Source organism: Chenopodium album, chromosome 12 (assembly GCF_948465745.1).
Source record: "Chenopodium album chromosome 12, dcCheAlbu1.1, whole genome shotgun sequence".
Lineage (NCBI taxonomy): Eukaryota > Viridiplantae > Streptophyta > Magnoliopsida > Caryophyllales > Amaranthaceae > Chenopodium > Chenopodium album.
This window is the reverse complement of record NC_137845.1, coordinates 17337130-17364088: the sequence shown is the minus strand read 5'-3', so window position 1 is coordinate 17364088 and position 26959 is coordinate 17337130. Positions and strand designations below refer to the sequence as shown.

Below are 26959 nucleotides of genomic sequence, written 5' to 3'. Positions count from 1 at the left end.
GTGATCCATCAAATGGATGTCAAGACAACGTTCTTGAATGGAGATCTAGTAGAAGAGGTTTACATGCGACAACCGGAAGGGTTTGTTGTGGAAGGTCAAGAAGGAAAAGTTTGCAAGTTGATTAAATCTTTGTATGAGCTTAAGCAAGCACCTAAGCAATGACATCAAAAGTTTGATGAGGTTGTGTTGTCTAATGGATTCAAGCTGAACAATTCAGACAAGTGTATATATAGAAAATTTGATGACAACGGTCAAGGTGTCATAATTTGTCTATATGTACATGACATGTTGATATTTGGAACGGATTTGTCACAAGTTGAAATGACAAAATCCTTCCTTAGTTCACAGTTTTCCATGAAAGACATGGGAGAAGAGGATTTCATCTTGGGCATAAGAATAAAGAGAGAAAAAGGAAAGTTGATCTTATCATAATCTCATTACATTGAGAAAGTGCTTAAGAAATTCAATGTTAATGATGTTTTGACTTCTCTTTATTCAACACCTATGGATCCTAGCGTAAAGTTGATACCTAATGAAAGTAATGCAGTTTCACAACTGGAATACACAAGAGTAATAGGTTGTTTGATGTATGCCATGAAAAGTACTAGACTGGATATTGCTTATGCAGTTGGTCAACTAAGTCGATATACTAGTAATCCTAGTATGCTACATTGGCAAGCAATTCGACGTTTGTTGAAGTACTTGAAGAAAACCATGGATTAAGGTTTGTATTATAATGGATATCCCTCGGTCATAGAAGGATATTCGGATGCAAGTTGGATCTCTAATAAAGATCACTCCTCCACAAGTGGATGGGTTTTCCTATATGGTGAAGGTGCTATTTCATGGGCTTCTAAGAAGAAAACTTGCATTGCGGACTCCACAATGACATCGGAGTTCATTGCTTTGCATTCGGCTGGTAAAGAAGCTGAATGGTTGAAGGATCTCATGTATGAGATACCTTTGTTGCCAAAACCAATATCACCAATAGTGATACATTGTGATAACTATGCAACTTTGGCTAAGGCATATAGCCAAGTATATAATGGTAAGTCAAGGCACATTGGTGTAAGGCATAGTTAAATCCAAGGACTTATCAAAGATAGTGTGATCACTATTGACTATGTTTGAACGAGGTTTAATCTAGACAATTGTTTCACAAAAGCATTGGCAAGAGATGTTAATAAAAGGATGGCAATCAATTTGGGATTGGAGCCTTATAATAATCACGAATGAGGAAATCTTAACTTAACGCCCAATAAGACGTTAGGTCTTAAGTTCAATAAGATTAATTTCCTTATTTGATGATAGGGAACTTGATATTCATCCTAGGTAAGTTCCAGTTTTACTGTGATGAAAAGAGGTTGTTTATCTTAATAGATTTTTTGACATTATGCTTTGTCACAGGAGCATGTTAATGAAAGATCTACCTATATATAAGTATGAGGTTTGGCCGCTTCAAGAAGTTATTTGGGCATATCTTTGATGTACTTATGAATAGATATGGACATATGGCTACAAAGTGTCGAGTATATAATGTATTCAAGTTATTTGATCTAGTGTGTGATATCTTCAAGTTTCTAATATGTATTGCTATTGGTTCAAACGTTTAACGATACCAACTGGATACCGATTCTTGAATTATATATTATACTAAGTGGAAGTTAAGTCTTTGTACACTTTCATTTACGCATAAGATTGAATTTGTGATGATGATGTTATTTTGCAACAAGTCTTTTTAATACTCTAAATGGGGGAGGAATGTAGAATAATTTAGAGTATGAAGGAAATTTTCATGGTGTTTGATATAATTAGCTTGGTTAAGGTGTCGCTAATTATACAAATAGTTATTAGAGTAAGGACAAAAGTGAAACACTACTTACGAACGGGTACGATGCAATTAACCTTGAGTATAATTGACAATTTATTAAAAATCAATCGGTGCCTATATCTTGATTGGGCATGATCTTGGATATGCATTGATTTGATGACTTTTGTAAAATTTAATCGGTGCCTAATTCTTGATCAAGCATGATTTTGGATATGCATTGATTTGATGGCTTTTGTCAAACGTCACTTGCTCTTATATATACTTAATTAGTATATGATGAAAGTATGATATATACTTCCTCCGTTCTTTTTTTATTGCACCATAAGGGATTTTACGCTTGCCAATGCATTACTTTAGCTATCAATATCTTCAATTATACTTTTATAAAAATTATAAAAATTTGATATTTGAAAAGCAGAGTTCGATACGAATCTAACTAGATCCCACATGACTATATTTTTCCTAATGTATAAATCACAAATGATGGTTGTAGGGAATATTTCAAGCATTACCCCAAACTTGAACCCCACTGTGATCATACACTTAAGCATGGTGGCGTCCAAAGGGAAGGAAGCTAGAGCAAAAGAGTTGCTAACAAGTTTTAGGAACTTGTAAACCGTTCACAGGGTGAAGGTTACACCCTTTAACGATCCAGGAGATCGTCAACTCCAATAGGTCTGGAACCATGACTGAAAGTTCGGGGATGAAGGTACAAATTCAACCTAAAAGAGATTGAACCTGCCCTAAATAGGCCTCTACTTTATCCTTCTCGTATTCATGTGCGCTTTTTGACTAACATGCAATCAACAGATTAATCCTAAACCTGTTTAATCTATGTTGGTTGAATTTAATGCACAGATAAAACTATTATTGGCGATCACTTGAATTATAATCAAATTAGCCCTAAAAAAGATTATTAATTATCTTATTAAGCGTGATTACAAGTACAAATTCCCTTTAAACATGCATAAAAGGCGTGATCAAGCAATAACAATAAATACAAAATCAAGCAACATAATAATAATCATAATTAAAATAATCATGACAATCATAATAATAACAATTAAAATAATCATGTTAAAAATAGAGCATAATATTAATAGTAAGATCCTAAGCATGATACTAACAAGATTAATAACAAACCCTAGCATGTCACTAAACAATAAAAATCAAAGCTTTAGCCCTAACATGATACTAACATGCTATTAGGAAAGAAAATAGGAAGCATCCTAGAAATCATAATTGATATAAGCAAATCACCCTAAATATCATACAAAGAAAAGCATCCTAACATGATACTAGGAACCAAAAATAACAATCTTAACATGATTTCTATATCATAAGACCAATTAAACAATTAAAGTACTTACTTCGATGCCTCGTATCTCTTTCTAATAACAAAATACACACGTTAGTAACTTCAAGGAAAATAATAAAACAAACAATTAAATTAAATAACTGAAATAGAGATTTGGGACCAAACCCTCAGAAATATTAAACCTTTCACGTCTAAGGAGAAGACAACTTCGAACTTGGCTAGGTGTGTCTAGAACTAATGTATGAGGAATTTTGTGAGAGAAGGTTTAGAAAAAGAATAGAGAGAAGGAAAGCTTCTAGCTTTAGAGAGAGAAAGAAAGAGATGATGATTTTTGATTGTAGATGATTGAAAAAAGGGGAGATATGACCTCTATTTTATAGGAAAAAAGAGAGTCGAAGAATAAGAAAAGAATCCGAATTTGAATCGAAATAAAACTCGTCGGTCAGCAGTTTTTGCAAATTTTGTTTTTATCATAACTTTTGATCCAGAAGTCCAAATAAGTTATCTAATATGTCGTTGGAAAGCTCTTGAAGTCTACTTTCCAACTTAATTAGAATCAGATTAAAATATTTTGTAGATAAAAAAATATGGCCGAAATAGTGGGACGGTGTCAGTTTTGGATAGAGTTTTGTATTCCATTCATATCTTTTTCGTTATAGCTCGAAATTAATATTATAATATATCATTGGAAAGATAATTTCAAGATCTATCCAACCATATGATATTTGGATAAAAATTATGAGGCACGAAAATAATATCTGACTGTCTTTGAACATCTTTAAATTCGAATAGAATTAGGACTTAAAATAGGAAAGTTTTAAAAAAGGAAAGTTTTATTCAATTTCAAATTCTATGATCCTATCTTTTCAAAAAGGATAATTAAGATCTTTTAGAAACTCATAGAATCTTCTAATTAATCCTAATTAGTTTAGGAATAGGATTAAACCTTTGGACCCTCCACATGATCATTGGGTCGTAGGTAAAATCCAGTTTGGTCCCGGTTTAGTATTTTGGCCATAACTTCCTCATTATTCATCGGAATTGGGCTTATAATATATCGTTGGAAATGTCTTTTCAAGCCCTATCCAACTAAACCATTATTGGACCCATATCATGGACCAAACTAAACTGAATTGCACGTTTTTCATAAAATAGGGTAAGAAAAGAAATATTTTCAAAAACAGAAAGAAGAGATATTTTAATAAAAACATCCTCATCACTAGAATTTTCACACTTTCGCTTCATTCGATTATGATTCAACGTGAAGGTATTCATCACTGGGTTTGGTTTTGGGGAGACACATTTGGGTGTCTACAGAAGCCCCCACTTTGACTGAGTTTGGAGAAACTTGTGTTTCGAAAACAAAAGTCAAAGTAGCGATAGGGACGGAGAATGATTCAGAACATTTTGCGATCCTAAATCATTCTTGTAACGCCGATACCTGCAAACTATCGTTAGTTAAAACAGATAAAAGAGTTAAGAAATGCGTATCTTGCATCGTCGAGCACACGTCTATAGGAGTAACCGATTTGTTGTGACGATTTTCCTTAAGCTAGGGGATACCGCTTGAAGACTGCTACGCTTGTAACTACCTCCAATTTCCGCTGTGATAGTCTTCTGCAAGCCAGAGAATACTATCAAAGTTTGCTTCGCTTAAAGCGATCTTCTACCGCTTTGTGACCATCTTCTGCAAGCCAGGGAACATGATCGAAGATTGCTTCGCCTGAAGCCATCATCAGCTTTCTGACAACCTTCCACATCCTAGGGAACGCCGTCTAACAATGCTGCAACATCTCGAGCCTTTTCCTTGAATCATAGTGACGACCTTCCCAATCATATCAAAAGTCGTCGAAGACCGCCTCATCATGAACCGCTCTTCTCAAATCTTGGTGACAACCTCCACAATCTTAGCGAATGCCATCGAAGACCGCCCATCTCGTGCTATCTTCTCAAATATTGGTGACTACCTCCACAATCTTAGCGAATTCTGTCGAAGACCGCCCATCTCGTCCTATCTTCTCAAATCTTGGTGACAACCTCCACAATCTTAGCGAATGCTATCGAAGACCGCCCATCTCGTGCTATCTTCTTAAATCTTGGTGACAACCTCCACAATCTTAGCGAACGATGTCGAAGATAACTTCGCTTGAAGTCATCCTCAGTTGTTACGATAATGTTCCAAAGAAAATTACCGAAGACCAACGCTTGTCGATCTTAAAGCTCGCTTGAACTTTGCTGTTGCGAATTTTTTTGCTGTAATTTCCGCGGTGTCAATAGTCGGCGCATTTTTGCTGTTTGTGAACCATTATGCCGATGCCTTTGCGATGAGCCAATGTTTAGGCGCTTTAAGCTAAGTGAGAGGATCTTTCATCAGGTCGATCACCTATTGTGATTGTAATCGAGTCGATTACTTAATCATGTCAAATTGCTTATAGGGGCTAATTGGTGTACCAAGGAACCCGAAATTGCTGCATAAGGTCCACATAGTCACTTATGAGGGCCATGTATCCTGTCGCCGCATCGGCGCACGCCAGAACATATTGTCGCCGCGTTCTCGCTTTGTCGCCGGTCGACAGATGTCGTCGCCAGGCGACATCCTTGTCGTCTGGCGCTGGAGTCGGGTCTTCCTTATTTGCTCTTGCTGCTGCTGTTCGTTGCTCGGTTTCGCTCTGAACTTTGAACTTGGTCGTTTCCTTTCAACCAAATCCGCTCAAATCTTTTGTAAATTAAAGCTCTTCATCTCTAATTTACTAATCTATGTAACTCCTCTCATCTTGGAAGAATCTCATGTGTCATATTCGCGGTTTTTCGAAAAAATCCGGAATGTTCTTGCTTGCTAGGATGTACCTGCATTTATATTTTGGACTATAGGACTTTGCTCATCTTTCTTTAGGGTTGACCTAAGACTTAGTGTTGCTTGACTCATTGACTTGACACAACTCAAGGTAAGTTGACTTAATGATGACTCACTTCGTGTGACTCGTGTGCGCATAGTGTTGACTCATGAAGCTCGATATGTACATGACTCGAAATGCAGAAAAACAAAAATTTCCGTCATTTTTGTGGAGGGTACCGACTTTCTCCCGAAAAAGAAAGACACAAAAAGGAGGAAGTTTTTGATGGTGCATGTTGAATGAGCTTAGTCAAATGTTGTTTGATACTATCTCTTAAGGTGCAAGGATTAACTCATCCTAGGCTATCTCAATTGTTGACTCAATGATGAAAGTATTTGGGTGACTTAGGCACGGAGGCTAAGCACTTCATACTTTGTGATGCAATGATGAGTGATGAGTGATTTTGTTATGACAAAGTATGCTTCAATGTTGTGTTAAGATTTCATGACAAAGGGTTCCTAAGGGAGGATTATTTGGTCATGTATCTGTGATGTGTGTGAAAGCGATACTACAGTTAGGCTGCAAAGGCTAAGTGTTTGGAAGAAGTATTTTGAGAAGAGTCAAATGATGGTGACTCTTAGGCTAGGTAAGCTAATAATGTAGGGATCAAGCCCCCAAGTCTAGCTCCAAATGATTAGGGATGAGCATTGGAGATCCTTTGATATGATCATGGTGTGAGTGTGTGAATGTGAATATGAATGCATGTTTATTACGGCCGCACCCCTTTGTGAGTTTGCCTACGTATCCGTTAGGAATCAGGCCGAACGTAGCTCTAGCCGAACCTCGCACAAGTATGTGTATTCTTCAAAGAGGTCTTTTGAGGGTTGTAACGTGGTTAGGCTAGGTTAAAAGAAGAAGGGGATAAAGGCTCAAGACCCTAGATAAGCCCCCAAGGTGTGCAACCTTACTTTTGAATCTTTGTATTTGTATGCTTGAGGCTTTTAACTCTCTTTTTTTAGCTCTCTTTTCTTTTTGCTCTTTTTTCATATTTGAATCTTTTCTATAAGTGTGGGCTATCCCGATCATGCGGTTTACCTATCACTCACTTGGCATTCATGTTTCTCAGGCACGGTACCGAGCACTCGATAAGAAACGCAATCCGAGACGTGTTCTTATCAAAGATATTTTCATATCGAAGACATTGGAACACTTGTCCTTTTGCACACTTTATTATTTCTATTTTGCCATTTTAATATTTTGAATCACTCAAGCTTTTGTTCTTTGAAAATTGCATAAGTTACACACCATCCCATCCCAAGGTTAGGTAGATGTGGGTTGAAAAAATAAAGGTCTATCGTTAGACGAGGCTCAAAGTGGTTTATCAAAAAAAGGATTGCATATTTAAAGGGTGAAAGGAGATATAATGTGGAAACAAGGGGTGCCTCAAATCATTGGTATACCTTGTGCTTAGTTCGACAATGATTTTTTTTTTTAATGATTATATGCAAGAGAATAAATGCTCATTTTATTAAAAATAGAAGTCTTACAAAGTAAATCTAAGGAAAATAGAAAGTGTCTATGCTAGACTTATTGGGGAAGGGATGAATGAAAAAGAAATTGAAAAAGAGGTCATGAAATCTTGTGTTGAAGCTCGCCTTGTGTCCTGTGTCGTTTGCTTTATCATCACTCGCTCTTCTTGCTAGCTGGAGGTATGGGAAGCTTGTTATTATCGATCAAATGTTGGATAGCCTCTTTTAGCTTCCAACAACTCTCAGTAGTATGACCCCTACCTTGATGGTACTTGCAATGTGAATCTGGGTTCCAACTAGCCAATCTTTTTTCGGGCACGGAATCTTGAATAGGTCCAATGGGAGTAATGAGTCCCTTGGCATGGAGTCGATCGAACGCAGCATCATAGCTCATCCCAATAGGAGTGAAATATTTCCTCAGTTGTTTTTTAGACCCTTGATTATACATGGCTAAGACTTCATTGAGATCAAAGGTACTAACATTGTTTCTAGAGTGGGCGTTTTTGGAAGAAGAAGGATTGTCATTCTTCTTTCCTTTCCAGCCACTGTTGTTGCTATTGTTAGTAGCTTTTTGCTTTGCTAGGTCGTCTTCAATATTAATTCCAATGTCATAGACGGCTTGAAAGGTATTCAAGTTTTGATACTTGAGATGTTTAGAATATTTTTCCTGGAGGTTCTTTACGAACAATCTCACAGATTCTTTTTCAGTCGGTACCTCAATCATCTTAGCAGAGGTTTCCCTCCATTTATTAAAGAAAAAAGTAAAACCTTCATTTTCTTTTTGTTTAAGTATCTCAAGTTCCCTATGATCTGTTTCAACTTGAATATTACACTTGTACCTATTAATAAAAGCATTTACAATGGCATCCCAAGTAGAGGTTTTCTCCTTGTCAAGGGAAAAGAACCATTGTTGGCACACATTTTCGAGTGATAAAGAAAACAATGTATGAAATTTTTTCTTATATATCCCCTTAATATTGATTATTGTTTCAAACGCTCTTAGGTGGAAATAAGGGTTATTTGTTGCCTTGAACTTAGGGATGTCACTGGCATTGAACTTCTGTGGAAGAAGCTCCTTGTCCACCGAAACCCCTTGCGAGCTAATGCCCTGGAATCTATAGTCATTGGATATTTTGCTCAAGCTCTCTTGCATGAGCTCTATTTGTTGTTGCTTCACAGGGTCATTGATTTTAAGGGTTAAGGCCTTCAACACCTCAGTCACGCTGGCCATTTGTTTCTTAAGCTCATTGACTTCTTCTTGACTCGCCATTATCTTCTTAGCTTTTCTTTTCCGACTGACTGGTTTGTCAAAAAGTTGAACTTGGACGAAGAGGTTGTCCTTGATTAAACGCCCTTCCTTTTTTGACCACGCGCTATGGGAAGGAGAGTTAAGGGTAAGTTTTCCATTTTTGACTCAAGCTCTATTCAGCATGCAATAGATGGGAAGAGATCATGGAAGAAAGGGGAGAATGATAGGTATGAAAAAGTATGTAGAGAGTGAAAAAATGATGTATATGGGAATATATGGAAGAATTTAGGAATAAAGTGGACCCCAACTCAAATGACGGAAAGGACGCGCATACGAGACTCTCTAGACATGGTCAAAATGTGACATATTAGGTGTGTGCTTTTAGTGGTGAATGTGAATGACATATTTTGACTCTTGTGTGAGACCATGAGACTATGTGCCTAGACTCAATTAAGGACTAAACAAGGGTATTGTTATTAACAAAATAATCGAACTGATTAGCAAACTGTTTAATTAGACTCGTCGTGACGACTCGAGCAAAACCCTGAACTGTCGCCAAAGCAACAAGACTGTCGCCGCCCGCTGCAGTGCAGCGCCAAACGACAGGGTTGTCGCTCGGCGTTGCATAGCAGCGTGGGGCGCTGCAGCCCACATTTTTGCGCCATTACTGGAGCATTAATCTGGGACTGCTTTCAGTATTTTTACTCTACAGGACAGGCCTAAAGTCGTACTAAGTCAATTCTGATTAATTTATTCAAATTTAATTACCCAAATTAATTAATTAATTAATTAGGCAAAGTCCTTTTAGTCATTAATTAGTTTATTTAGATTTAATCACAAGTCAAACAAACGGTTAGTTTAATCACATGTAAGTATGCACAAGCAAATAATGCACAAGTAGTCAAGTAGGCACAATATGATGCAATGAGTTTACAACCTAACCATGGCTCTAATTCTCTAAAGTTCAAGATATGGGTTAGTCAAAGAGGGTCTATGGTTATGAGTCCGGATGCACCGCCCGGAAGCCTTACCTTTGGAAGGGTTGGCGCGTGTGGATGGGACCCCGCGAGTTAAACTCGCTTCCATGGTTTGGTGAATTCAACATCCTCGGATGTACCCTTTGTTGCTTAGAGCGTTCAATCGGGTAGATAGAGCATGAATTCCCAGAGGGTTATGTCCATATGTAGAACACATATGGGTTTCAGAAAAGTGAGAAAAACTCAATCAGGAAGTAGAATCGAGCCAACAGTGCTAAAACTGGTCGAAATTAGAACTCATATTTCTGGCTTGGTATTGGAAGAACGCAGCGCCAGCTAACAGAGACTGTCGCTGCGATATAGCCCTGTCGCCTGGCGACAGAATTGTCACTCCGCGACAGAGCCATATCTTTGGCGACAGGCTCTGTTTTCTAGACGCCAGTTCCTACATGCCTCAACAGCTTTCTGTGTTCGTAAAATTTTCCAGTTTTTCGCAGCATTATTTCGGTTCTAGTTGTGAAAGATATTCCTCAAATTTCCTACGTGTAAAACATCCTATGTTTTTGACTCATTACGGATGGTCTTTCCAATGAGAACCTTTTTTTTTATGCATATGACAATAATGTTAATCAAAATTACGCACATGAAATACTTAGAACTTTTCGAGTCTTATCCACTCATTTTAAATAATTGCCAAAATAAATTTTAGGAATTAAAATAGAAATCCTCCCCAGTGGAGTCGCCAAAAACTGTAGGGAATATTTCAAACATTTCCCCAAACTTGAACCCCACTGTGATCATACACTTAAGCATGGTGGCGTCCAAAGGGAAGGAAGCTAGAGCAAAAGAGTCGCTAACAAGTTTTAGGAACTTGTAAACCGTTCATAGGGTGAAGGTTACACCCTTTAACGATCCAGGAGATCGTCAACTCCAATAGGTCTGGAACCATGACTGAAAGTTCGGGGATGAAGGTACAAATTCAACCTAAAAGAGATTGAACCTGCCCTAAATAGGCCTCTACTTTATCCTTCTCGTATTCATGTGCGCTTTTTGACTAACATGCAATCAACAGATTAATCCTAAACCTGTTTAATCTATGTTGGTTGAATTTAATGCACAGATAAAACTATTATTGGCGATCACTTGAATTATAATCAAATTAGCCCTAAAAAAGATTATTAATTATCTTATTAAGCGTGATTACAAGTACAAATTCCCTTTAAACATGCATAAAAGGCGTGATCAAGCAATAACCATAAATACAAAATCAAGCAACATAATAATAATCATAATTAAAATAATCATGACAATCATAATATTAACAATTAAAATAATCATGTTAAAAATAAAGCATAATATTAATAGCAAGATCCTAAGCAAGATACTAATAAGATTAATAACAAACCCTAGCATGTCACTAAACAATAAAAATCAAAGCTTTAGCCCTAACATGATACTAACATGCTATTAGGAAAGAAAATAGGAAGCATCCTAGAAATCATAATTGATATAAGCAAATCACCCTAAATATCATACAAAGGAAAGCATCCTAACATGATACTAGGAACCAAAATAACAATCTTAACATGATTTCTATATGATAAGACAAATTAAACAATTAAAGTACTTACTTCGATGCCTCGTATCTCTTTCTAATAACAAAATACACACGTTAGTAACTTCAAGGAAAATAATAAAACAAACAATTAAATTAAATAATTGAAATAGAAATTTGGGACCAAACCCTCGGAAATATCAAACCTTTCACGTCTAAGGAGAAGGAAACTTCGAACTTGGCTAGGTGTGTCTAAAACTAATATATGAGGAATTTTGTGAGAGAAGGTTTAGAAAAAGAATAGAGAGAAGGAAAGCTTCTACCTTTAGAGAGAGAAAGAAAGAGATGATGATTGTTGATTGTAGATGATTGAAAAAAAGGGGAGATATGACCTCTATTTATAGGAAAAAAGAGAGTCGAAGAATAAGAAAAGAATCCGAATTCGAATCGAAATAAAACTCGTCGGTCAGCAGTTTTTGCAAATTTTGTTTTTATCATAACTTTTGATCCAGAAGTCCAAATAAGTCATATAATATGTCGTTGGAAAGCTCTTGAAGTCTACTTTCTTATTCAATTATAGTCAGATTAAACTAATTTTTAGATTAAAAAATATGGCCGAAATAGTGGGACGGTGTCAGTTTTGGATAGAGTTTTGTATTCCATTCATATCGTTTTTGTTATAGCTCGGAATTAATATTATAATATATCATTGGAAAGATAATTTCAAGATCTATCCAACCATATGATATTTGGATAAAAATTATGAGGAAAGAAAATAATGTCTGACTGTCTTTGAACATCTTTAAATTCGAATAGAATTAGGACTTAAAAAAGGAAAGTTTTATTCAATTTCAAATTCTATGATCCTATCTTTTCAAAAAGGATAATTAAGATCTTTTAGAAACTCATAGAATCTTCTAATTAATCCTAATTAGTTTAGGAATAGGATTAAACCTTTGGACCCTCCACATGATCATTGGGTCGTAGGTAAAATCCGGTTTGGGCCCGGTTTAGTATTTTGGCCATAACTTCCTCATTATTCATCGGAATTGGTCTTATAATATATCGTTGGAAATGTCTTTTCAAGCCCCATCCAACTACACCATTATTGGACCCATATCATGGACCAAAATAAACTGGACTGCACGTTTTTCATAAAATAGGGTGAGAAAAGAAATATTTTCAAAAACAGAAAAAAAAGATATTTTAATAAAAACATCTTGATCACTAGACTTTTCACACTTTCGCTTCATTCAATTATGATTCGACGTAAAAGGTATTCATCACTGGGTTTGGTTTTGTGGAGACACATTTGGGTGTCTACAATGGTCAAAGAAGATTAAGTGAATAGTGTAAAAGTCCTAATGGTGCAATAAGATAAAAACGGAGGAAGTATATGAAATGAGTTTTTAACTTCTACGTTATATATATATCATTATTCTTTTGCATGTTTTTTTAACTTTTCATTATTACAAAACAAAAACCACTTGCTTATTTTGTGATTGCTTTTATACTACTTGTAATTGCAATTGTCTTCGTTGTATCTCCAACGTAATTTCGTGACACCTGGTTGTAGTATAGGGTCGAAATATTACTTTTGGGAAAGTGATATCGTTCACGCCTCGAAGGTTTTCGATTGTTGTTAATTTCCTTCATCTTTGTGACCCTTGTTTTAGTAAAATCCCTAACAGGAGGTGGGATGGTGTTTTTGGATAATGGGAGATCAAGTATGGTGTTTTCTAGGGTGGCGATGGTGGTGTTGGTGGAGTGAAGTGATAGTTGCAGAGAGGAGAGAGATTAGGGGGTAAACTTTTTTTTAACCTATTAAACAAGTTGTAGGTCAAAAGGTTTGTTTTGAGATGATTGATATAAAAGGTGGGATTATTTCTGGATTATTCAAAAGTGAGTTTATTTTAAGCAAATTGGTGAAGGTAGTATTATTAGTTTCAATTTTTCCTATAATTTTATAATTATTGATTTTATCATGTTTGTTTAATTATTGATTTTACGCTATAGTGTAGACTAGGCAATCCTAACCAAACCCGAATGACACAACCCAAACGACCCTCCCCGTGAGCCGAAACCATTGACTTGAAAATTACTCGAACTAACCTGACCCTACCCGAAATGGAGTTGACCGGACTCCTAAAATGACCGACCCGAAAACCGAACTTGACCTTACCCGAAGTGACCCAACCCGATTTAAACTTGAATTAATTGACCCAAATTAACCTGACTCGAAGTGACCTGATTTTCAAAGTAGATAGGGTGAATTACTTATTTTAGGGCATTTTGCATGATTTTTTTTTTTTTTTTTTTTTTTTTTTTTTTTTTTATGTATTGATTTTTTATTTTCTTAACGATTTTACTATTATGAAATGTTGTGTGGATGACCATTATATTCCTTATATTATTCCGGAATATTCTAGATATAAGGTTTATTCTTATCTAAACATATTTGTGGATGTTAATCTTGTATCATTCCAAAACTTTCTAGATTTTAGGGTTTATTATTCTCCAAGAAAATCCTATCAATTGTACTGTATATATACATATATACCTTCATCATATAAAATACAAGGAGAATAAACAGATCAATTCTTTCTCAATTATGATGTTTTCCTTTATTTTCACAATACGGTATCAGCACCAAAGCTTAAGTCACCATTCTAAACAAATTACTGTTAAAATTAATTAAGCTAATAAACCCGATTAAAATCCCTAAATTTCCCATCTTACCCAGCCAGACGCAACCTTGCGTAGTTGTGCTCGCTGCCAGAAGACCACTCCGTAACCCCCCTCTCTTCTACGCCTCACTCGAAACCACCGTACCACCACCTCCTAGGTCGATGCCTACTTGCTGCCTTAGTGGATTGGCACCCCTCATCCAAGCCGGCGGTTGGAGGACCGCAACCCCTCTTCTTCCTTTCTTTGTGCTGCTCCTCTTCATGCCTCCACCTTCTAATAAACCAAAGTTTTTTGGTCTTTGATTTTTGTATGGTCAATACATCTAATTTCTTTTACCTATAAAGAGGAAGTTATTAGAGGGTTGCTATTAAAATCTGGGTATACTAATAGCTAAGAACATCCTATAAATTAAAAGATCACGAATAACCTTGTGGTTAAAGAAATAATGAAATTCGGATATACCACGAGCTCCTACGATGATGATCCATGAAGGCACGAAGCTATCGTGATTACTAGGGAAGTTCCCTCACAATTTCATTTATTTAATTAAGTTTTAACTTTACAAAACATACTTATTAATTTGTTATGGTGTTATATTATTATTACCTCCGTTTTTTATTAGTTGACACGTTTTGACTTTAGCACTATTCACATACTTCCCTTTGACCATGTTTTGTGATTTATATATAAGGAAAAATATAGTCAAGTGGGATCTTGTTAAATTCGTCACAATGTATGTTTTCAAATTATCAACTTTTTATAATTTTTGCTTATCGGTAATTAAAGATATTAATCCTTTAATTTGTACATTGGCAAACGTGACTAAAGAAACGTGTCAACTAAAAAGAAACGGAGGATGTATGACTTATTGTTTTGGTACGTGGGGTTTAATCATGGGTTTGATTATAATAAAAAGTTGGTGTGACTCACCTTGCTTGCAGCCAGTGCTGACTAATACATGCTCTATAATAGGTTTTCCCGAATTTCGAAACATTAAGTTTTGGTTTGTTTTGTTGGTTGACTTTGCTCATTCTTAGTGCACACCATTTTTCAGAGATGTAGGCTGCATTAAGCACTTTACTTCTTCTAATAATTATGATCCTCAACTTTCTAATTTATTCTTAATGATTCAGATGCTAAGTGTTTTAATTATCTCATGATAGTCTTCCTACTAATCTTTTTCTATAATCTTGGTCAATGATCTTGTTAAGCATGGAGCGTATTATGTGTTTATTTTTATTAGTTTGATTTTAAAAGGGAATTTAGAGTTATTATTGGTATTAATTCTTGTGAACTTTGTGTTTATCAAATTTGAAATGTGTATATTGCTAGAGGTGTAGCATTTTCATGTTTAAACTCTAGTTAAAATCCATTACTTCTTTGTGCTTATTAGCAAAAAAGAAAAAGTTTAGTTTTACAGAAATAAAGGGTAAGATCATACAAGGTATATTTCATTATTTTGTATGTAATCTAATATAGTTCGAAAATCTATTCCTTGAATGTTTATGAACATTTGCAATGTCAAGTAACCAATTTTTTTTTTTTTTTTTTTTTTATTTTTTTATTTTTTTTTATTTTTTTATTTTTATGTGTACTATGTTATTCATCCAAGAAGTTAGTTATCATACCTTATTCTCTTTATATATATATAAAAAAAATAATATGGGGGATTTCCAACTATGAATAAGTAAATTCTCTTAAGTGTTTATCATTAGGCATATGACTTATGAAATTGTGGGTGATGTTGGATTATGTGCTACAAAAAAATATTATGAATGGCCTTGATATCTCAAGTATGGTTTTGCCACTAACATATGACACGCTAATCTTGTGTGCTAATCATGTGATAGCTCTTGTTTCCTAAGCTTTGTTTTGGCCTATATATAGTTGAGTATATCAACTAAGGTATGTTTTGATTACACCTTGAACTAATTAAGTCCCATTATATATGTTATTACCTTATCATTCTAAAATGTGTAGATTGTCTAATTAATTTATTTGAATTAAGTAAAGTTAATTTATTTAAAGTGAAGGTTTCATATTTGTAAATATTTGTTTAGTAAGGGATAATTGTTTAGGAGACATAATAATACATGAAACTGGATTATGGGAATTATGTATGTGTAAAATTGAAAGAATTCTCGAACATATGAACCTGAAGTTCGTTAAATTTATAATGGGTTAGAAACCTTCTAGAATAATCTAGAAATATCTAATAGTTTTGAAAGTATGTTGACTAGATTATTCTCCGTTCACAAAACTAATGTGTTCCCATATATGTCATGCGTGACTTATTAGCTCATCATTCTCAAAAATGAATGAGAAATCTCATGATTATTGAAGAATTAACAAGTATATTTGCATGTTGTTTTCTTGATTATATATAATTTATGGAAAAGTTCATAAGAGTATCTATTTGAACAAAGAATAGTGTTATGAGTTCAAGAATTAAACATACTATTTTGAGCAAATTACTTGAAAAATGTATTTATTATGCCCATAGTTTATTGAATTTTTAACATAAGAGATTAATATAATTGGGCTAGAGGAACTGATAAGAGTTTTGTTTAGAATAATTTTACTATGCTTGATACATGACATTGTCAAAGGCATGTGCAAGAGATTATAAAGGTTGTTGGATTAATTTCATACCTCTACATGCAAAGATTAGGGGGAGATAATATTTATTACATTATTTTATGTAATCATTGCATTAGATAATAAGATACATTATGGTCAGTTTGATACATACATTAGCTTAAATATCAACGATTTTTTCTTAGAAGTGCCACATGTTAATTAAGTATTTTTAAATGATACTATCCTGAAGATGGATATAAATAAATGTCATTGATCATATACTATTTATAAATGCTCCAATTAAATTTGATGTCCCAAAAGGACAACATCGATTGTTCATGAACCTATAGCTTGATAGATCAATAGTATCTAAAGATAATTAAGTATCTTCGAAAAGAAAAGGAACCACTATTGACAATGACAAATTTGAGGAAGTGATAAAACCCATAACATCTAGAATAAAATCACTTTTAGTAAAATTCATATGTTTCATGATTATATAAAAAGACTCGAAAAGAGTATGAAATATCCAACAAGATTAACATGTATCAAGATTATAATCAAAACTCCAGAAGAGTATATATAAGTAATTATTAGATAAAATATTAGTTTATCGTCTTGCCAATTTTATAAAGAAACACATGTTGGTGTTTTGATATCACATCACATCACATTCATGGCCATGCATAAAGCAAATTTAATAAAGTGATCACTAGTATTGGAAAACTGACCACAGTTCAAATTTAGAGAAGTGATTGGATGTGATAATTAAATTAGGTCTTCCGGGTTAATAACTACCCGTTATGGAAACCTGAAGTTTCATTTGATTATGTGCTGACGCTATCTCAATATTAGATATATGATATAAATTGAATGAAAAGACATAACATTGTGAAATAAATTGAATGGCAAGATATAACATTGAGATTGAGCTATATTTGGATTCTGATTTTTAATAGTTTGTGTTAAAAGAAAAGTTCAAGAGATAATATATTGGTTATTCTGAATAATTGGTTCACTAGAATAATTTATATGTTGACAAATATTAGGTGACCAGGAGCTCACCACGTACAAGTTATATGTGGAAATTTTAAGTAACTAGTATCATACTATCAATATTTCTAGTGATCCCGAAGATCACCACCTAGTGAAATTACAAGAAAGTTTATATTTGTATAACAATTCTCTTGATTGGGGCTATTATATGTCAGCACATAAGAAATAGAATAAGAAATTAGACAACTACACAATTTATTACCCCTCTATTAATATTGATATCTAGAAGAGAACAAAATTTCATTATTCTCTAGAAGAGATAGAAATTTGTTGAATATATATTATTATTCTACGAGATGAAATTTGTTGCACATGAAATTACATTCTAAGTTGGTGAAAAATTGCCCCAATATTTGAGATATTTTACCAACTTAGGGGGGAAGAATTGAAGTAAGTTGGAAAAATTATAAAATTATAATTATTTGATCCCTCTAATGATACTTTGTAAAGTTATATGCCAACTTTTGTATCAACATATGTTGCACATCTATAATTTGTTTTTATACCGTTATGACCCATCTAGAGGCATAAAGAGATATATTTTGATTATAGTGATAATGATATTATGTGCATACATTAAGATAGATCTTGCCAATTTTTCATTAAATCACTACACCTGAAGTGTAGTTTGTATGATCGGTTCCAGTACAAATATGTGATATATGGCAAGATAGTGCAGTTGATACTTTTAAAGTAAAATAATAGTATATTATTAATACCATAGTGTGAGAAATACCCTTAATAGGTGGTATAGATATCTGAATTATTATAATAAATGGCCTATTATGTAAGAAAAGATATGATGGATGAAAAATGTATTCAGATATCATAAAATAGCATGCGAAATGTACGTTAAAGGAATTTTATGATACCGGTACACAATGGAACCGATGAATAATATGCATATGCATGATAGAATGGACTAGTGAATAAGGGATCTGAAATATATGTCTATTTTGATGTCGACATAATGATAATGATCAAAAGTTTATCATGGACAAAAATTCCAATGAAATATAGATTTTTAAATCCACATTGTACAGTGTCTTACATTATTTTGAGTCTTATGTTCATGTGCATCTGTGAGTCATAGCCTCATAGGTTAATGGATACTTATTGTATGCATAGGAAGTTGTTAGATGCATTACTCATTGTATATTTTGTTCAATATCTTATCATGATTTCTATATCTCATATTGCATACACTAATTTCTATATAATTATTGTGGTATGTGTGAATGTTCGTCCAAAATATCGTATGGCGTATTTACAACATTGATGTGAACTTTCAAAGAGATATTTATATTTCAGTGGGCTTACAGTTGTGATGAAATTGTTAATGACATCGATTTAATATCATGTAAGAAAAGTTCCCGAAAAACTTATATGCAACGTATTTATAGCCCTACAAATTTTATATTTTGAATATTGTAATTATTATCAAACTTTTGTCTATGTGACTACATCATTAACATCTCAAGCTGAAGATTGAGCATATAAAAGTTAGTGAGATTTACTATTTGTATTTGCAAGAGAACTATCATGTCAATTATGAAATGTCTAAGGAATATTAATACTTATGCTTGAGGATGTTTTCTTATGGTCTAGAAGAACTATGATCAATGTATATAATTACATGTGTTATATTATACTTTATATGAGATTGAAGAACGGCATTAATAATATCAAGTTTTGTCATCAAATTATTATTAATGAATGTTTTATCAAATAATAATCATCAATACTATTATTCACGACTTCCAGAAGAAATTGTAACCACATAAGTTTAACTTTTAAATCAACTATTAAACAGAGATTTGAAATAATGATATTAGAGAAAAACACATGTATGATGAAATGAAGATACTTCACATGTTCACGTGAAGACTTGAAGATGCAATTTCAGTTTGGGAGGATGAAGATCAACGAATGTTATTTTACCGCATATGAGAAGATATTCAACTACAATGGATTCATTGATGCAGGACTAGAAGATCTCAAGTTACGTATTCATCAGAGGGAGAAAATACGCGCTGTACTCTTTTTCCCTTAACCATGGTTTTGTCCTACATTGGGTTTTCCTGGTAAGGATTTTAATGAGGCAGCATCTCGAGCGTATTACGAAGAATGTTGTACTCTTTTTCCTTCGTTCATTAGGTTTTTATCTCACAGGGTTTTTCCTAATAAGGTTTTAACGAGGCACAGTCTTCGATAATGGACATCCAAGGGGGAGTGTTATGAAATATTGTGTGGATGACCATTATATTCCTTATATTATTCCGGAATATTCTAGATATAAGGTTTATTCTTATCTAAACATATTGTGGATGTTCATCTTGTATCATTCAAAAACTTTCTAGATTTTAGGGTTTATTATTCTCCAAGCAAACCCTATCAATTGTACTGTATATATATATGTATACCTTCATCATATAAAATACAAGGAGAATAAAGAGATCAATTCTTTCTCAGTTATGATGTTTTCCTTTATTTTCACAACATTTACTTTATTTTTTCAACTATTTTTTTAAGTGAATTTCTTTTGGTGACCCAAACCAGACTTGACCCGACCCGAATTAACCCAATCTGAATTGACTAGACCCGAAATTGACCAATGTTTAAGATGCATTACTTTGGACATTATACAGGACATACCCATATCAAATTACATTTGTAAATTGCCATTTGCTTATTCCACAGCTCTGTAGCCTTTTTTTTTTTTTTTTTTTTTTTTTTTTTTGTGTATACTCCCTTATTAAGGGTCTGTTCATATTTACTGAATTGAGCTGAACTGAACTGAACTGAACTGATTGGAGCTGAACTGAACTGATTGGAACTGAACTGAACTGAACTGAATTGAGCTGAAATGAATATTTTATGTGAGAGGGAAATTAAGAGCTGAACTGAACTGATTGGAACTGAACTGAACTGAACTGATTGGAGCTGAACTGAAATTAAGTAAATATGAACAGGCCCTAATTATTGGGAATGTTTAATGGAAACTTTGGTTAGAACAAGGAAATATTGAACTTCTCACTTTTTGTACGAAAAAGTACTGCATGTGTTAATATTAAGAAGATATAATTAGGGAATATTTAGATTTGGAGAATATATTATTTCCTAGGATATATTTTCTAGATTATATTTTTCACATTTATCATGTTCCTTGGTTTAGCTGTAGAGTTGTATTTCTACACGGCTAAGGAAGGCTTTGTATTATATATTTGCCTTGTTTGTGCTAATGAAAGATTAATTTTAGCCAAGTTTATCAATTTTACAGTTAAAGATATACTTGGTATGTTAGGATATTATATGATATTATCCCTATATGATTTGCATTGATTTGTATAGTTGGTATAATATTGCTATAATGTATTATTTTTTATTTTTTTTTTATTTTTTATTTTTTATTTATTTTTTATTTTTTTGGAAGATATTGCTTTAAAAAAAAAATAAAAAAATTAAGAGACTAATAAATGAGATGGAGTTATATATAATGAATTCCATCAGTTATCATCAGTTATTTAATGATACTCTCCTTCCTAAGAAAAAGAATATATCAAAATGGTCAAAAAAATCTTACCTATCTCTTGAATTGGCGATTCCCGAAAACATTATAATTCCTAATATCCTCATGAAACTACCCGTTAGAACACTCCTTTGTATAATATATGGCATAATATATATATGGCATAATATATATGTATATATATATATATATATGTATATATATATATATGTATATATATATATATATATATATATATATATATATATATATATATTTATTTATATATATATATATTTATTTATTTATTTTTTTTTTTTTTTTGACACAATGGCATAATATATCTTGACACATTATAGTTACTGGATCTTTGATGCCGGGTATTAGGCATAATATCGTAGCACATAATATCTTACTGTATATGTGTTAACTGTTAAGATATCATCAATTTTTTTTTTTTTTTTTTAATCCGAAGATATTATAATATGGTATTAGGAGATATTGCTATAATCTATCTTATGCCAAGTTGCCAACTATGAAAAATCCTTAAGGGGGCGTTTGGTTCACATAATCAAGGTATAAGGTATGGGTTAAGAATGGTCTAAACCCATACCTTATGTTTGTTTTATGATTTTAAGAGTTTCAAACCCATACCTCAAACCCCTAAGGTATGGGGTTTAGAAACCTTGGGGGGGAGGTGGGTTTTGGCTCATTCTCATACTTTTAGGTATCAAATAAAAGAAAAAAATTGCATTCCATTAGCATACCAAACATATGGTATTAAGAATCAAGTTCCAAACCCATACCACAATGGTTTCATTCCTGATTCCAACCCCATAGCAGTTTGTGTACCAAACGCCCCCTAAAAGATTAGGAAACTAATATATATAACGTATTCCATTAGATACTATTACTGATTTCTTCAAAAATTATAATTACTAAATTCTTCAATATTATTTTTACTGATTTTCCCCTTCGTAGATTTTTTTTTTCCAAGATGATAAAAAAAACCCTACCAATCTCTTGAATTGACGATTCCGAAGACATTTTAATTCCCCATATACTCATGAAACTACCCGTTAAATCACTCCTCCGTTTGAAGTGTGTTTCCAAATATTTCAAAACCCTAATATCAAGTCCGGAATTCATTAACTTTCACCTCCGTACCCTAAAATCATCGTCCGATGATGAAAAACTATATATTCTCCAATCGGACGATCATCGTCTCTACTCTTTGGATTCAGCCTCCTTATCATCTTCCTCACCCGTTCAACAACTCGAACTCCGTTATCCTCCAAAACAAGGTGAACGTAATGTTCGATACAAATTAATTGGATCTTGCAACGGCTTGCATTGTATTCAATGGGATGACGGGTTTTACTTAGATTACGTGGTGTTCAACCCATCTATTGGAGTTTACAAGAAGATAGGTTTTCACTTTGTGGATGTGGATCTTCCGATCAATGGACTATTTTTGGTACATTCTGGATTTGGTTTCGATGATGTTAGTAACGATTACAAGATTGTTATGCTAGTATCAACATGTTATGGTTCCCGCCCGATGTCGTGTCAAATATTTGTTTATAACTTGATGGCCAATTCCTGGAGAGCTTATGACATCCACTTTAACTACTATGATAGTTTAAAGATTTTCCCGGCTGCAGTGATTGATAAACATGTATTTCATTTCCTATTCACTGAAGGTGTGGTTGGTTGTTTCGACATTCGGACTGAACAATGGAGCAAATTCGAGTTGCCTGCTTTCCTTAGAGATGATAAATTGTGGCAGCTAGGTGTTTTCGATGGTTGCTTGTATTTAATGGTACACGATTCGGTTATGGTAGAAGTCATGAATTTGATACAAAATATGAAGTTTGGGTGATGAAAGAGTACATGGTGAATGAATCATGGAGGAAAATTACAAGCATTTGGAATCAAGAATTATGGCCAATGGAAAGGGAATTATGTAGTAGTATTATTTCACCTCTTAAATACTCCAACAAATTAAGAGATGATCAGATTTTGTTTTGGGACGAGTGCAAGTCCACGTTTATATTCTACAATATTGAATCTAAATTACCAAATATAGTCGAAATCAATGGTGTGGTTTCTAAAAGATCCAAAGCTTATTTTGGTCACGAAACCCTTGTTACCATTCCCGGTGGTAAACAATTTCGAGGAATTTTGAGAAAATAACGAACGAAAAGGAAGATTGGGGATTTGGGATATGTCTATGATAAGAAGATCAAGCAGTTTATCTTGTTTTGACTTACATTAGTAATTAGTTTGATTATTACTTGTATTGTTTTTCTCTAGAATCTTCATTATTATTTTCTTTTCTTTTATAATTATTGATATAATCATGTTCGTTTAATTAATAGATTTTTCGCTACAGTGTCCGGCAATTTTTTTTAGAAAATCCTAAAAAAAAAAGTTATTTACTTGATTTTCTACTAGTTCTCTTGATTTATGAAAAATTAATTGATTTATTTTTAAAGGAGGCTTATTGTATACTGATATTGAAATTATGTAGTGCTTTCAGAGCTATTACGGTTTCATATATAGCACTAGTTTTGTGTGTGGGCGATCCCCAGATGGTTGATAAAAGTTTAAAATACACTTTTTGAATTGAATGGTAAATACGGTCATAAATCCTTTTGATTACCAAAATTTTTTCTCATTAAAATTTATTTTCATTGATCCTCTATTATTATTTTTGTAAATAAATTAAATATATTATATATAAATCTTATTTTGGATAACTTTTCAAAACGAATCTTATGATTAAAATAATACCAAGTTATATGATATTTATTAAAATTTATGATTAATTTTGTATATATGAAATAATATAATTTTATCGGTTATAAAACTCTATACAACAATTTTATCTTAAAAAATCTATCCAAAAATTGCTTACTTATTTCATAGTGTCACAATAATACATTTTTTTCGCCTACGTGACACAACACTTGGCGAAAAACTGGAATGCCAAGTATCGCTGTCTCGTGGCTTGGCTGCGAGATCGTCTTTATATATTAGTGATATGATTGACGTTTTCCTTTTCTTTTAGTCGGGTTGTGTTAATTGTAAAGTAATTACTTGGTTTCTTTTAATGTAGATTAATCGAAGGTAGAGTGGAAGATCTGCTCAGTGTTTTAATAAGTGTTACACTTACCAAATCCGGCCGTGTGATAATTTGTCTATAATTTTGTAATTATTATTTTAAAATGTATATTTACGATAACTTAAATTTACTTGCCAAAATTTACCAAATTACAATGTTAATTAATAAAATAAGTAATATAAATTGATAATTGATGCATCGATTTCATAATGCAAAATGATAATATGTCTTGAAAATTAGTAATATAATTTGAACATTTATCCTTCTACAATTGAACATGAAGTTCATCTAAAATGAACATTTATGGTAGATTAAATTTACTAGCCGAAATTCACCTAATAACAGTTCAATTCACAAATTCGTAAATTTAAATTGACATTTGATTTTTCAATTTCAGCTGTCCAATATTCTAACAAAATAAAAACTTACGTCCTCAGATTCTTTGTTTCCGGTCTTCAAATACTTTTCTTCGAAATACACTTCTCCATTCTAGAAAAAATAGTACAAATTATAGTAATGATAGTATTATAATTATTTTCAGCAACAGTATGTATAGTCATACAAGTAGTCGATTACATTTTAGAACGTATAGTCATACAAGTAGTCGATTACACATTTTTTTCATTCAAAAAATGAACAAAATACTTATTGTTTCGGAGATTGTTGTTATGATTGAAGAATTTCCTCACAAATGCTAGACAACTAGAGTATTTTGTAGCAATTTTTTTATTGTATTAGCTTGAAAATGTTTAAGAATGAAAGTTTGATGAGAGAGAAAATGCTAAGAAAATGATGAAGAGAAAGGTTGAAGAGAGAGAGAATGAATTTTGAATGGTGTTTTTTTATTCTTATTTTAACGTATATATATGTGGGGGTTAGGAAAGATTAATTTAGAGCCACTACTATAAAAAAAACCCCTGTCGAGTCGCGTGTAAATGACCTAACGAGTCGCCTCAAAGGTGACTCCACAGCCACTGACACGATAGCTTCAACTTTAGGAGTCGCCTTTAAGACGACTCGAAAGCTTTTATATAAGTCGTCTATTAGTTGTTAGGCGACTCTATATGTTAAGCTATTGTGTCGCTTGTGTTGAAGGAGGCGGCTCCATAGGTTAATTCTGATAGGGTTGGTGTCCTTCGAACAAGTGTATTATTTCGATAAAAGGTTTGGAATTAATTAGAAAGCTAATTATTCAGTGAGGTCAAGTGATCGGAATGCCTAGCTGGAGGCCGCTTCCGATCAGTAATATTAATGTATAATTAATTTTACAGCTTAATCTTGACTGAACCCTACGGGTCACACCCAATCAAGTAACTGATCTGTTACGACGAACTAATCCAAAAGGATTAGAGTATTATGAGCATAGACATCGAATATCAAGCTAGGAGCGTCGATACCGAGCGTCCCAAGTTGAGTCAGATTTATGAAACGACGCGACGGTAAAATCAAGCAATAAACAAAGTCATAAATACCCCTAGCATCGGAATGCCCCGAGCAAACCGAGGCTAGGAGCATAGCAGCTAGCACAGCAGTTGGCATGACAGCCACACCAAGCCGAGGCTGCTAGCAGCACTAGCTGGTGCGGGGCATCACATGCTAGCAAAGCTCGCTGGGCCTCGCTAGCTGCTGCAAGCAGCTCTCGCCCAGCAGCACGCAGAGTGTGCTGGGCCGAGGATGCCTGCGATGTGCGCATGGCAGCCCGCACTGGCCAACTGGGTTGTGTGAGCTTGCTGCCAGCCAGCAGGCCCAGCCAAGGGGCAAGACACCAGCATGGCAGCCTTTGCACCCAAGGCTGGCTGCGGCCAGCTGGCGTGCCACGATTGGCACCTAGTGTGAGGGGCGGTTTGTAAGGATCCTTGGGGAGGAAAAGAATGGTCCCTTCCCCTTGATGGTCCTTACCTACTCCTTCATTCTTGTTAGCCACTTGTTGATTCTTGATTGCTTTGCCTTTTTCCTTTGATTTTTTTACTTAAATTAAAATTGGAAAAAGGGATTTTCCCAACTCTCCCACATTGATAGGAGAGAATAATGTTCATGGGATTTTCTTTATAAAGACCAAGCTTTGGGATTTGAGAAAATCCATTTTGAGTTTGAGCTTGAAAGTGTCACCAAAGGCGTGAACACTTTCGCTCGTAATACTCTAAGTTTTTGGTCTAGCCCCAGATAAGCTCCGGGGTAAGGGCCGTACGAGTCGAGATTTTGGGTGTTAGCCGTAGGAGGATCTCGCATTTGCGAAGCTAGGCTAGCTTTCAAGTAAGAGCTCATTCGGAGCGAAGCAAGCGTCGAGGGTAATTACGTCTCTCCCTTTTCTTGTTTATTAATTATGTTATTAATTATGTAATTAATTAATAAGCTTGTTTAGTTGCATTTATTTATGTGCGGATCTTGGGGTCGGGTTTTGTTTCCGCGTGGTGTTGGACATTACGAAACCCGACAAATTTATGGTGTCGCTTGTGTTTAAAGAGGCGAAACTTCAAAAATCAAAATTTTTTTCCAATTATTTTTATTAGCTCATATAATGTCAATGTTTATGCTACTTGGCATGCTTGATCTCTGGTTCTTTGCCTGAAAGGTTGAAATTCTTGCCATTGTTCCAAAGTTACTATATATATATATATATATATATATATATATATATATATATATATATATATATATATATATATATATATGTGAAAGTGTGTCTCCCCAAAATCAAACCCATTGA

The 26959-nt window shown here is 33.7% G+C and overlaps 2 protein-coding genes across 2 annotated transcripts; both read left to right on the top strand.

The window, feature by feature from the left end:
- The first annotated feature begins 504 nt into the window (after positions 1-504).
- On the top strand, positions 505-1236 carry LOC145570998 (secreted RxLR effector protein 161-like). The gene is made up of 3 exons (XM_081630107.1): positions 505-661; positions 758-1048; positions 1148-1236. Exons 1-3 carry the CDS (start codon positions 505-507, stop codon positions 1234-1236), a joined length of 537 nt encoding a protein of 178 aa, XP_081486233.1.
- A 20955-nt stretch (positions 1237-22191) lies between these two features.
- LOC145570997 (F-box/kelch-repeat protein At3g06240-like) lies at positions 22192-23007 on the top strand. Its single transcript, XM_081630106.1, has one exon. It carries the CDS (start codon positions 22192-22194, stop codon positions 23005-23007), a length of 816 nt encoding a protein of 271 aa, XP_081486232.1.
- Positions 23008-26959: the final 3952 nt, after the last annotated feature.

What these genes read in the sequence shown, in the direction of transcription:
- LOC145570997 (XM_081630106.1), top strand. Translation starts at nt 22,192, where the DNA reads ATGAAACTACCCGTTAAATCACTCCTCCGTTTGAAGTGTGTTTCCAAA.
- LOC145570998 (XM_081630107.1), top strand. Translation starts at nt 505, where the DNA reads ATGGATCCTAGCGTAAAGTTGATACCTAATGAAAGTAATGCAGTTTCA. An exon ending in TCGATATACTAGTAATCCTA is followed by an intron (nt 662 to 757) that starts GTATGCTACATT and finishes CCTCGGTCATAG; the next exon opens with AAGGATATTCGGATGCAAGT. An exon ending in ATATAGCCAAGTATATAATG is followed by an intron (nt 1,049 to 1,147) that starts GTAAGTCAAGGC and finishes GGTTTAATCTAG; the next exon opens with ACAATTGTTTCACAAAAGCA.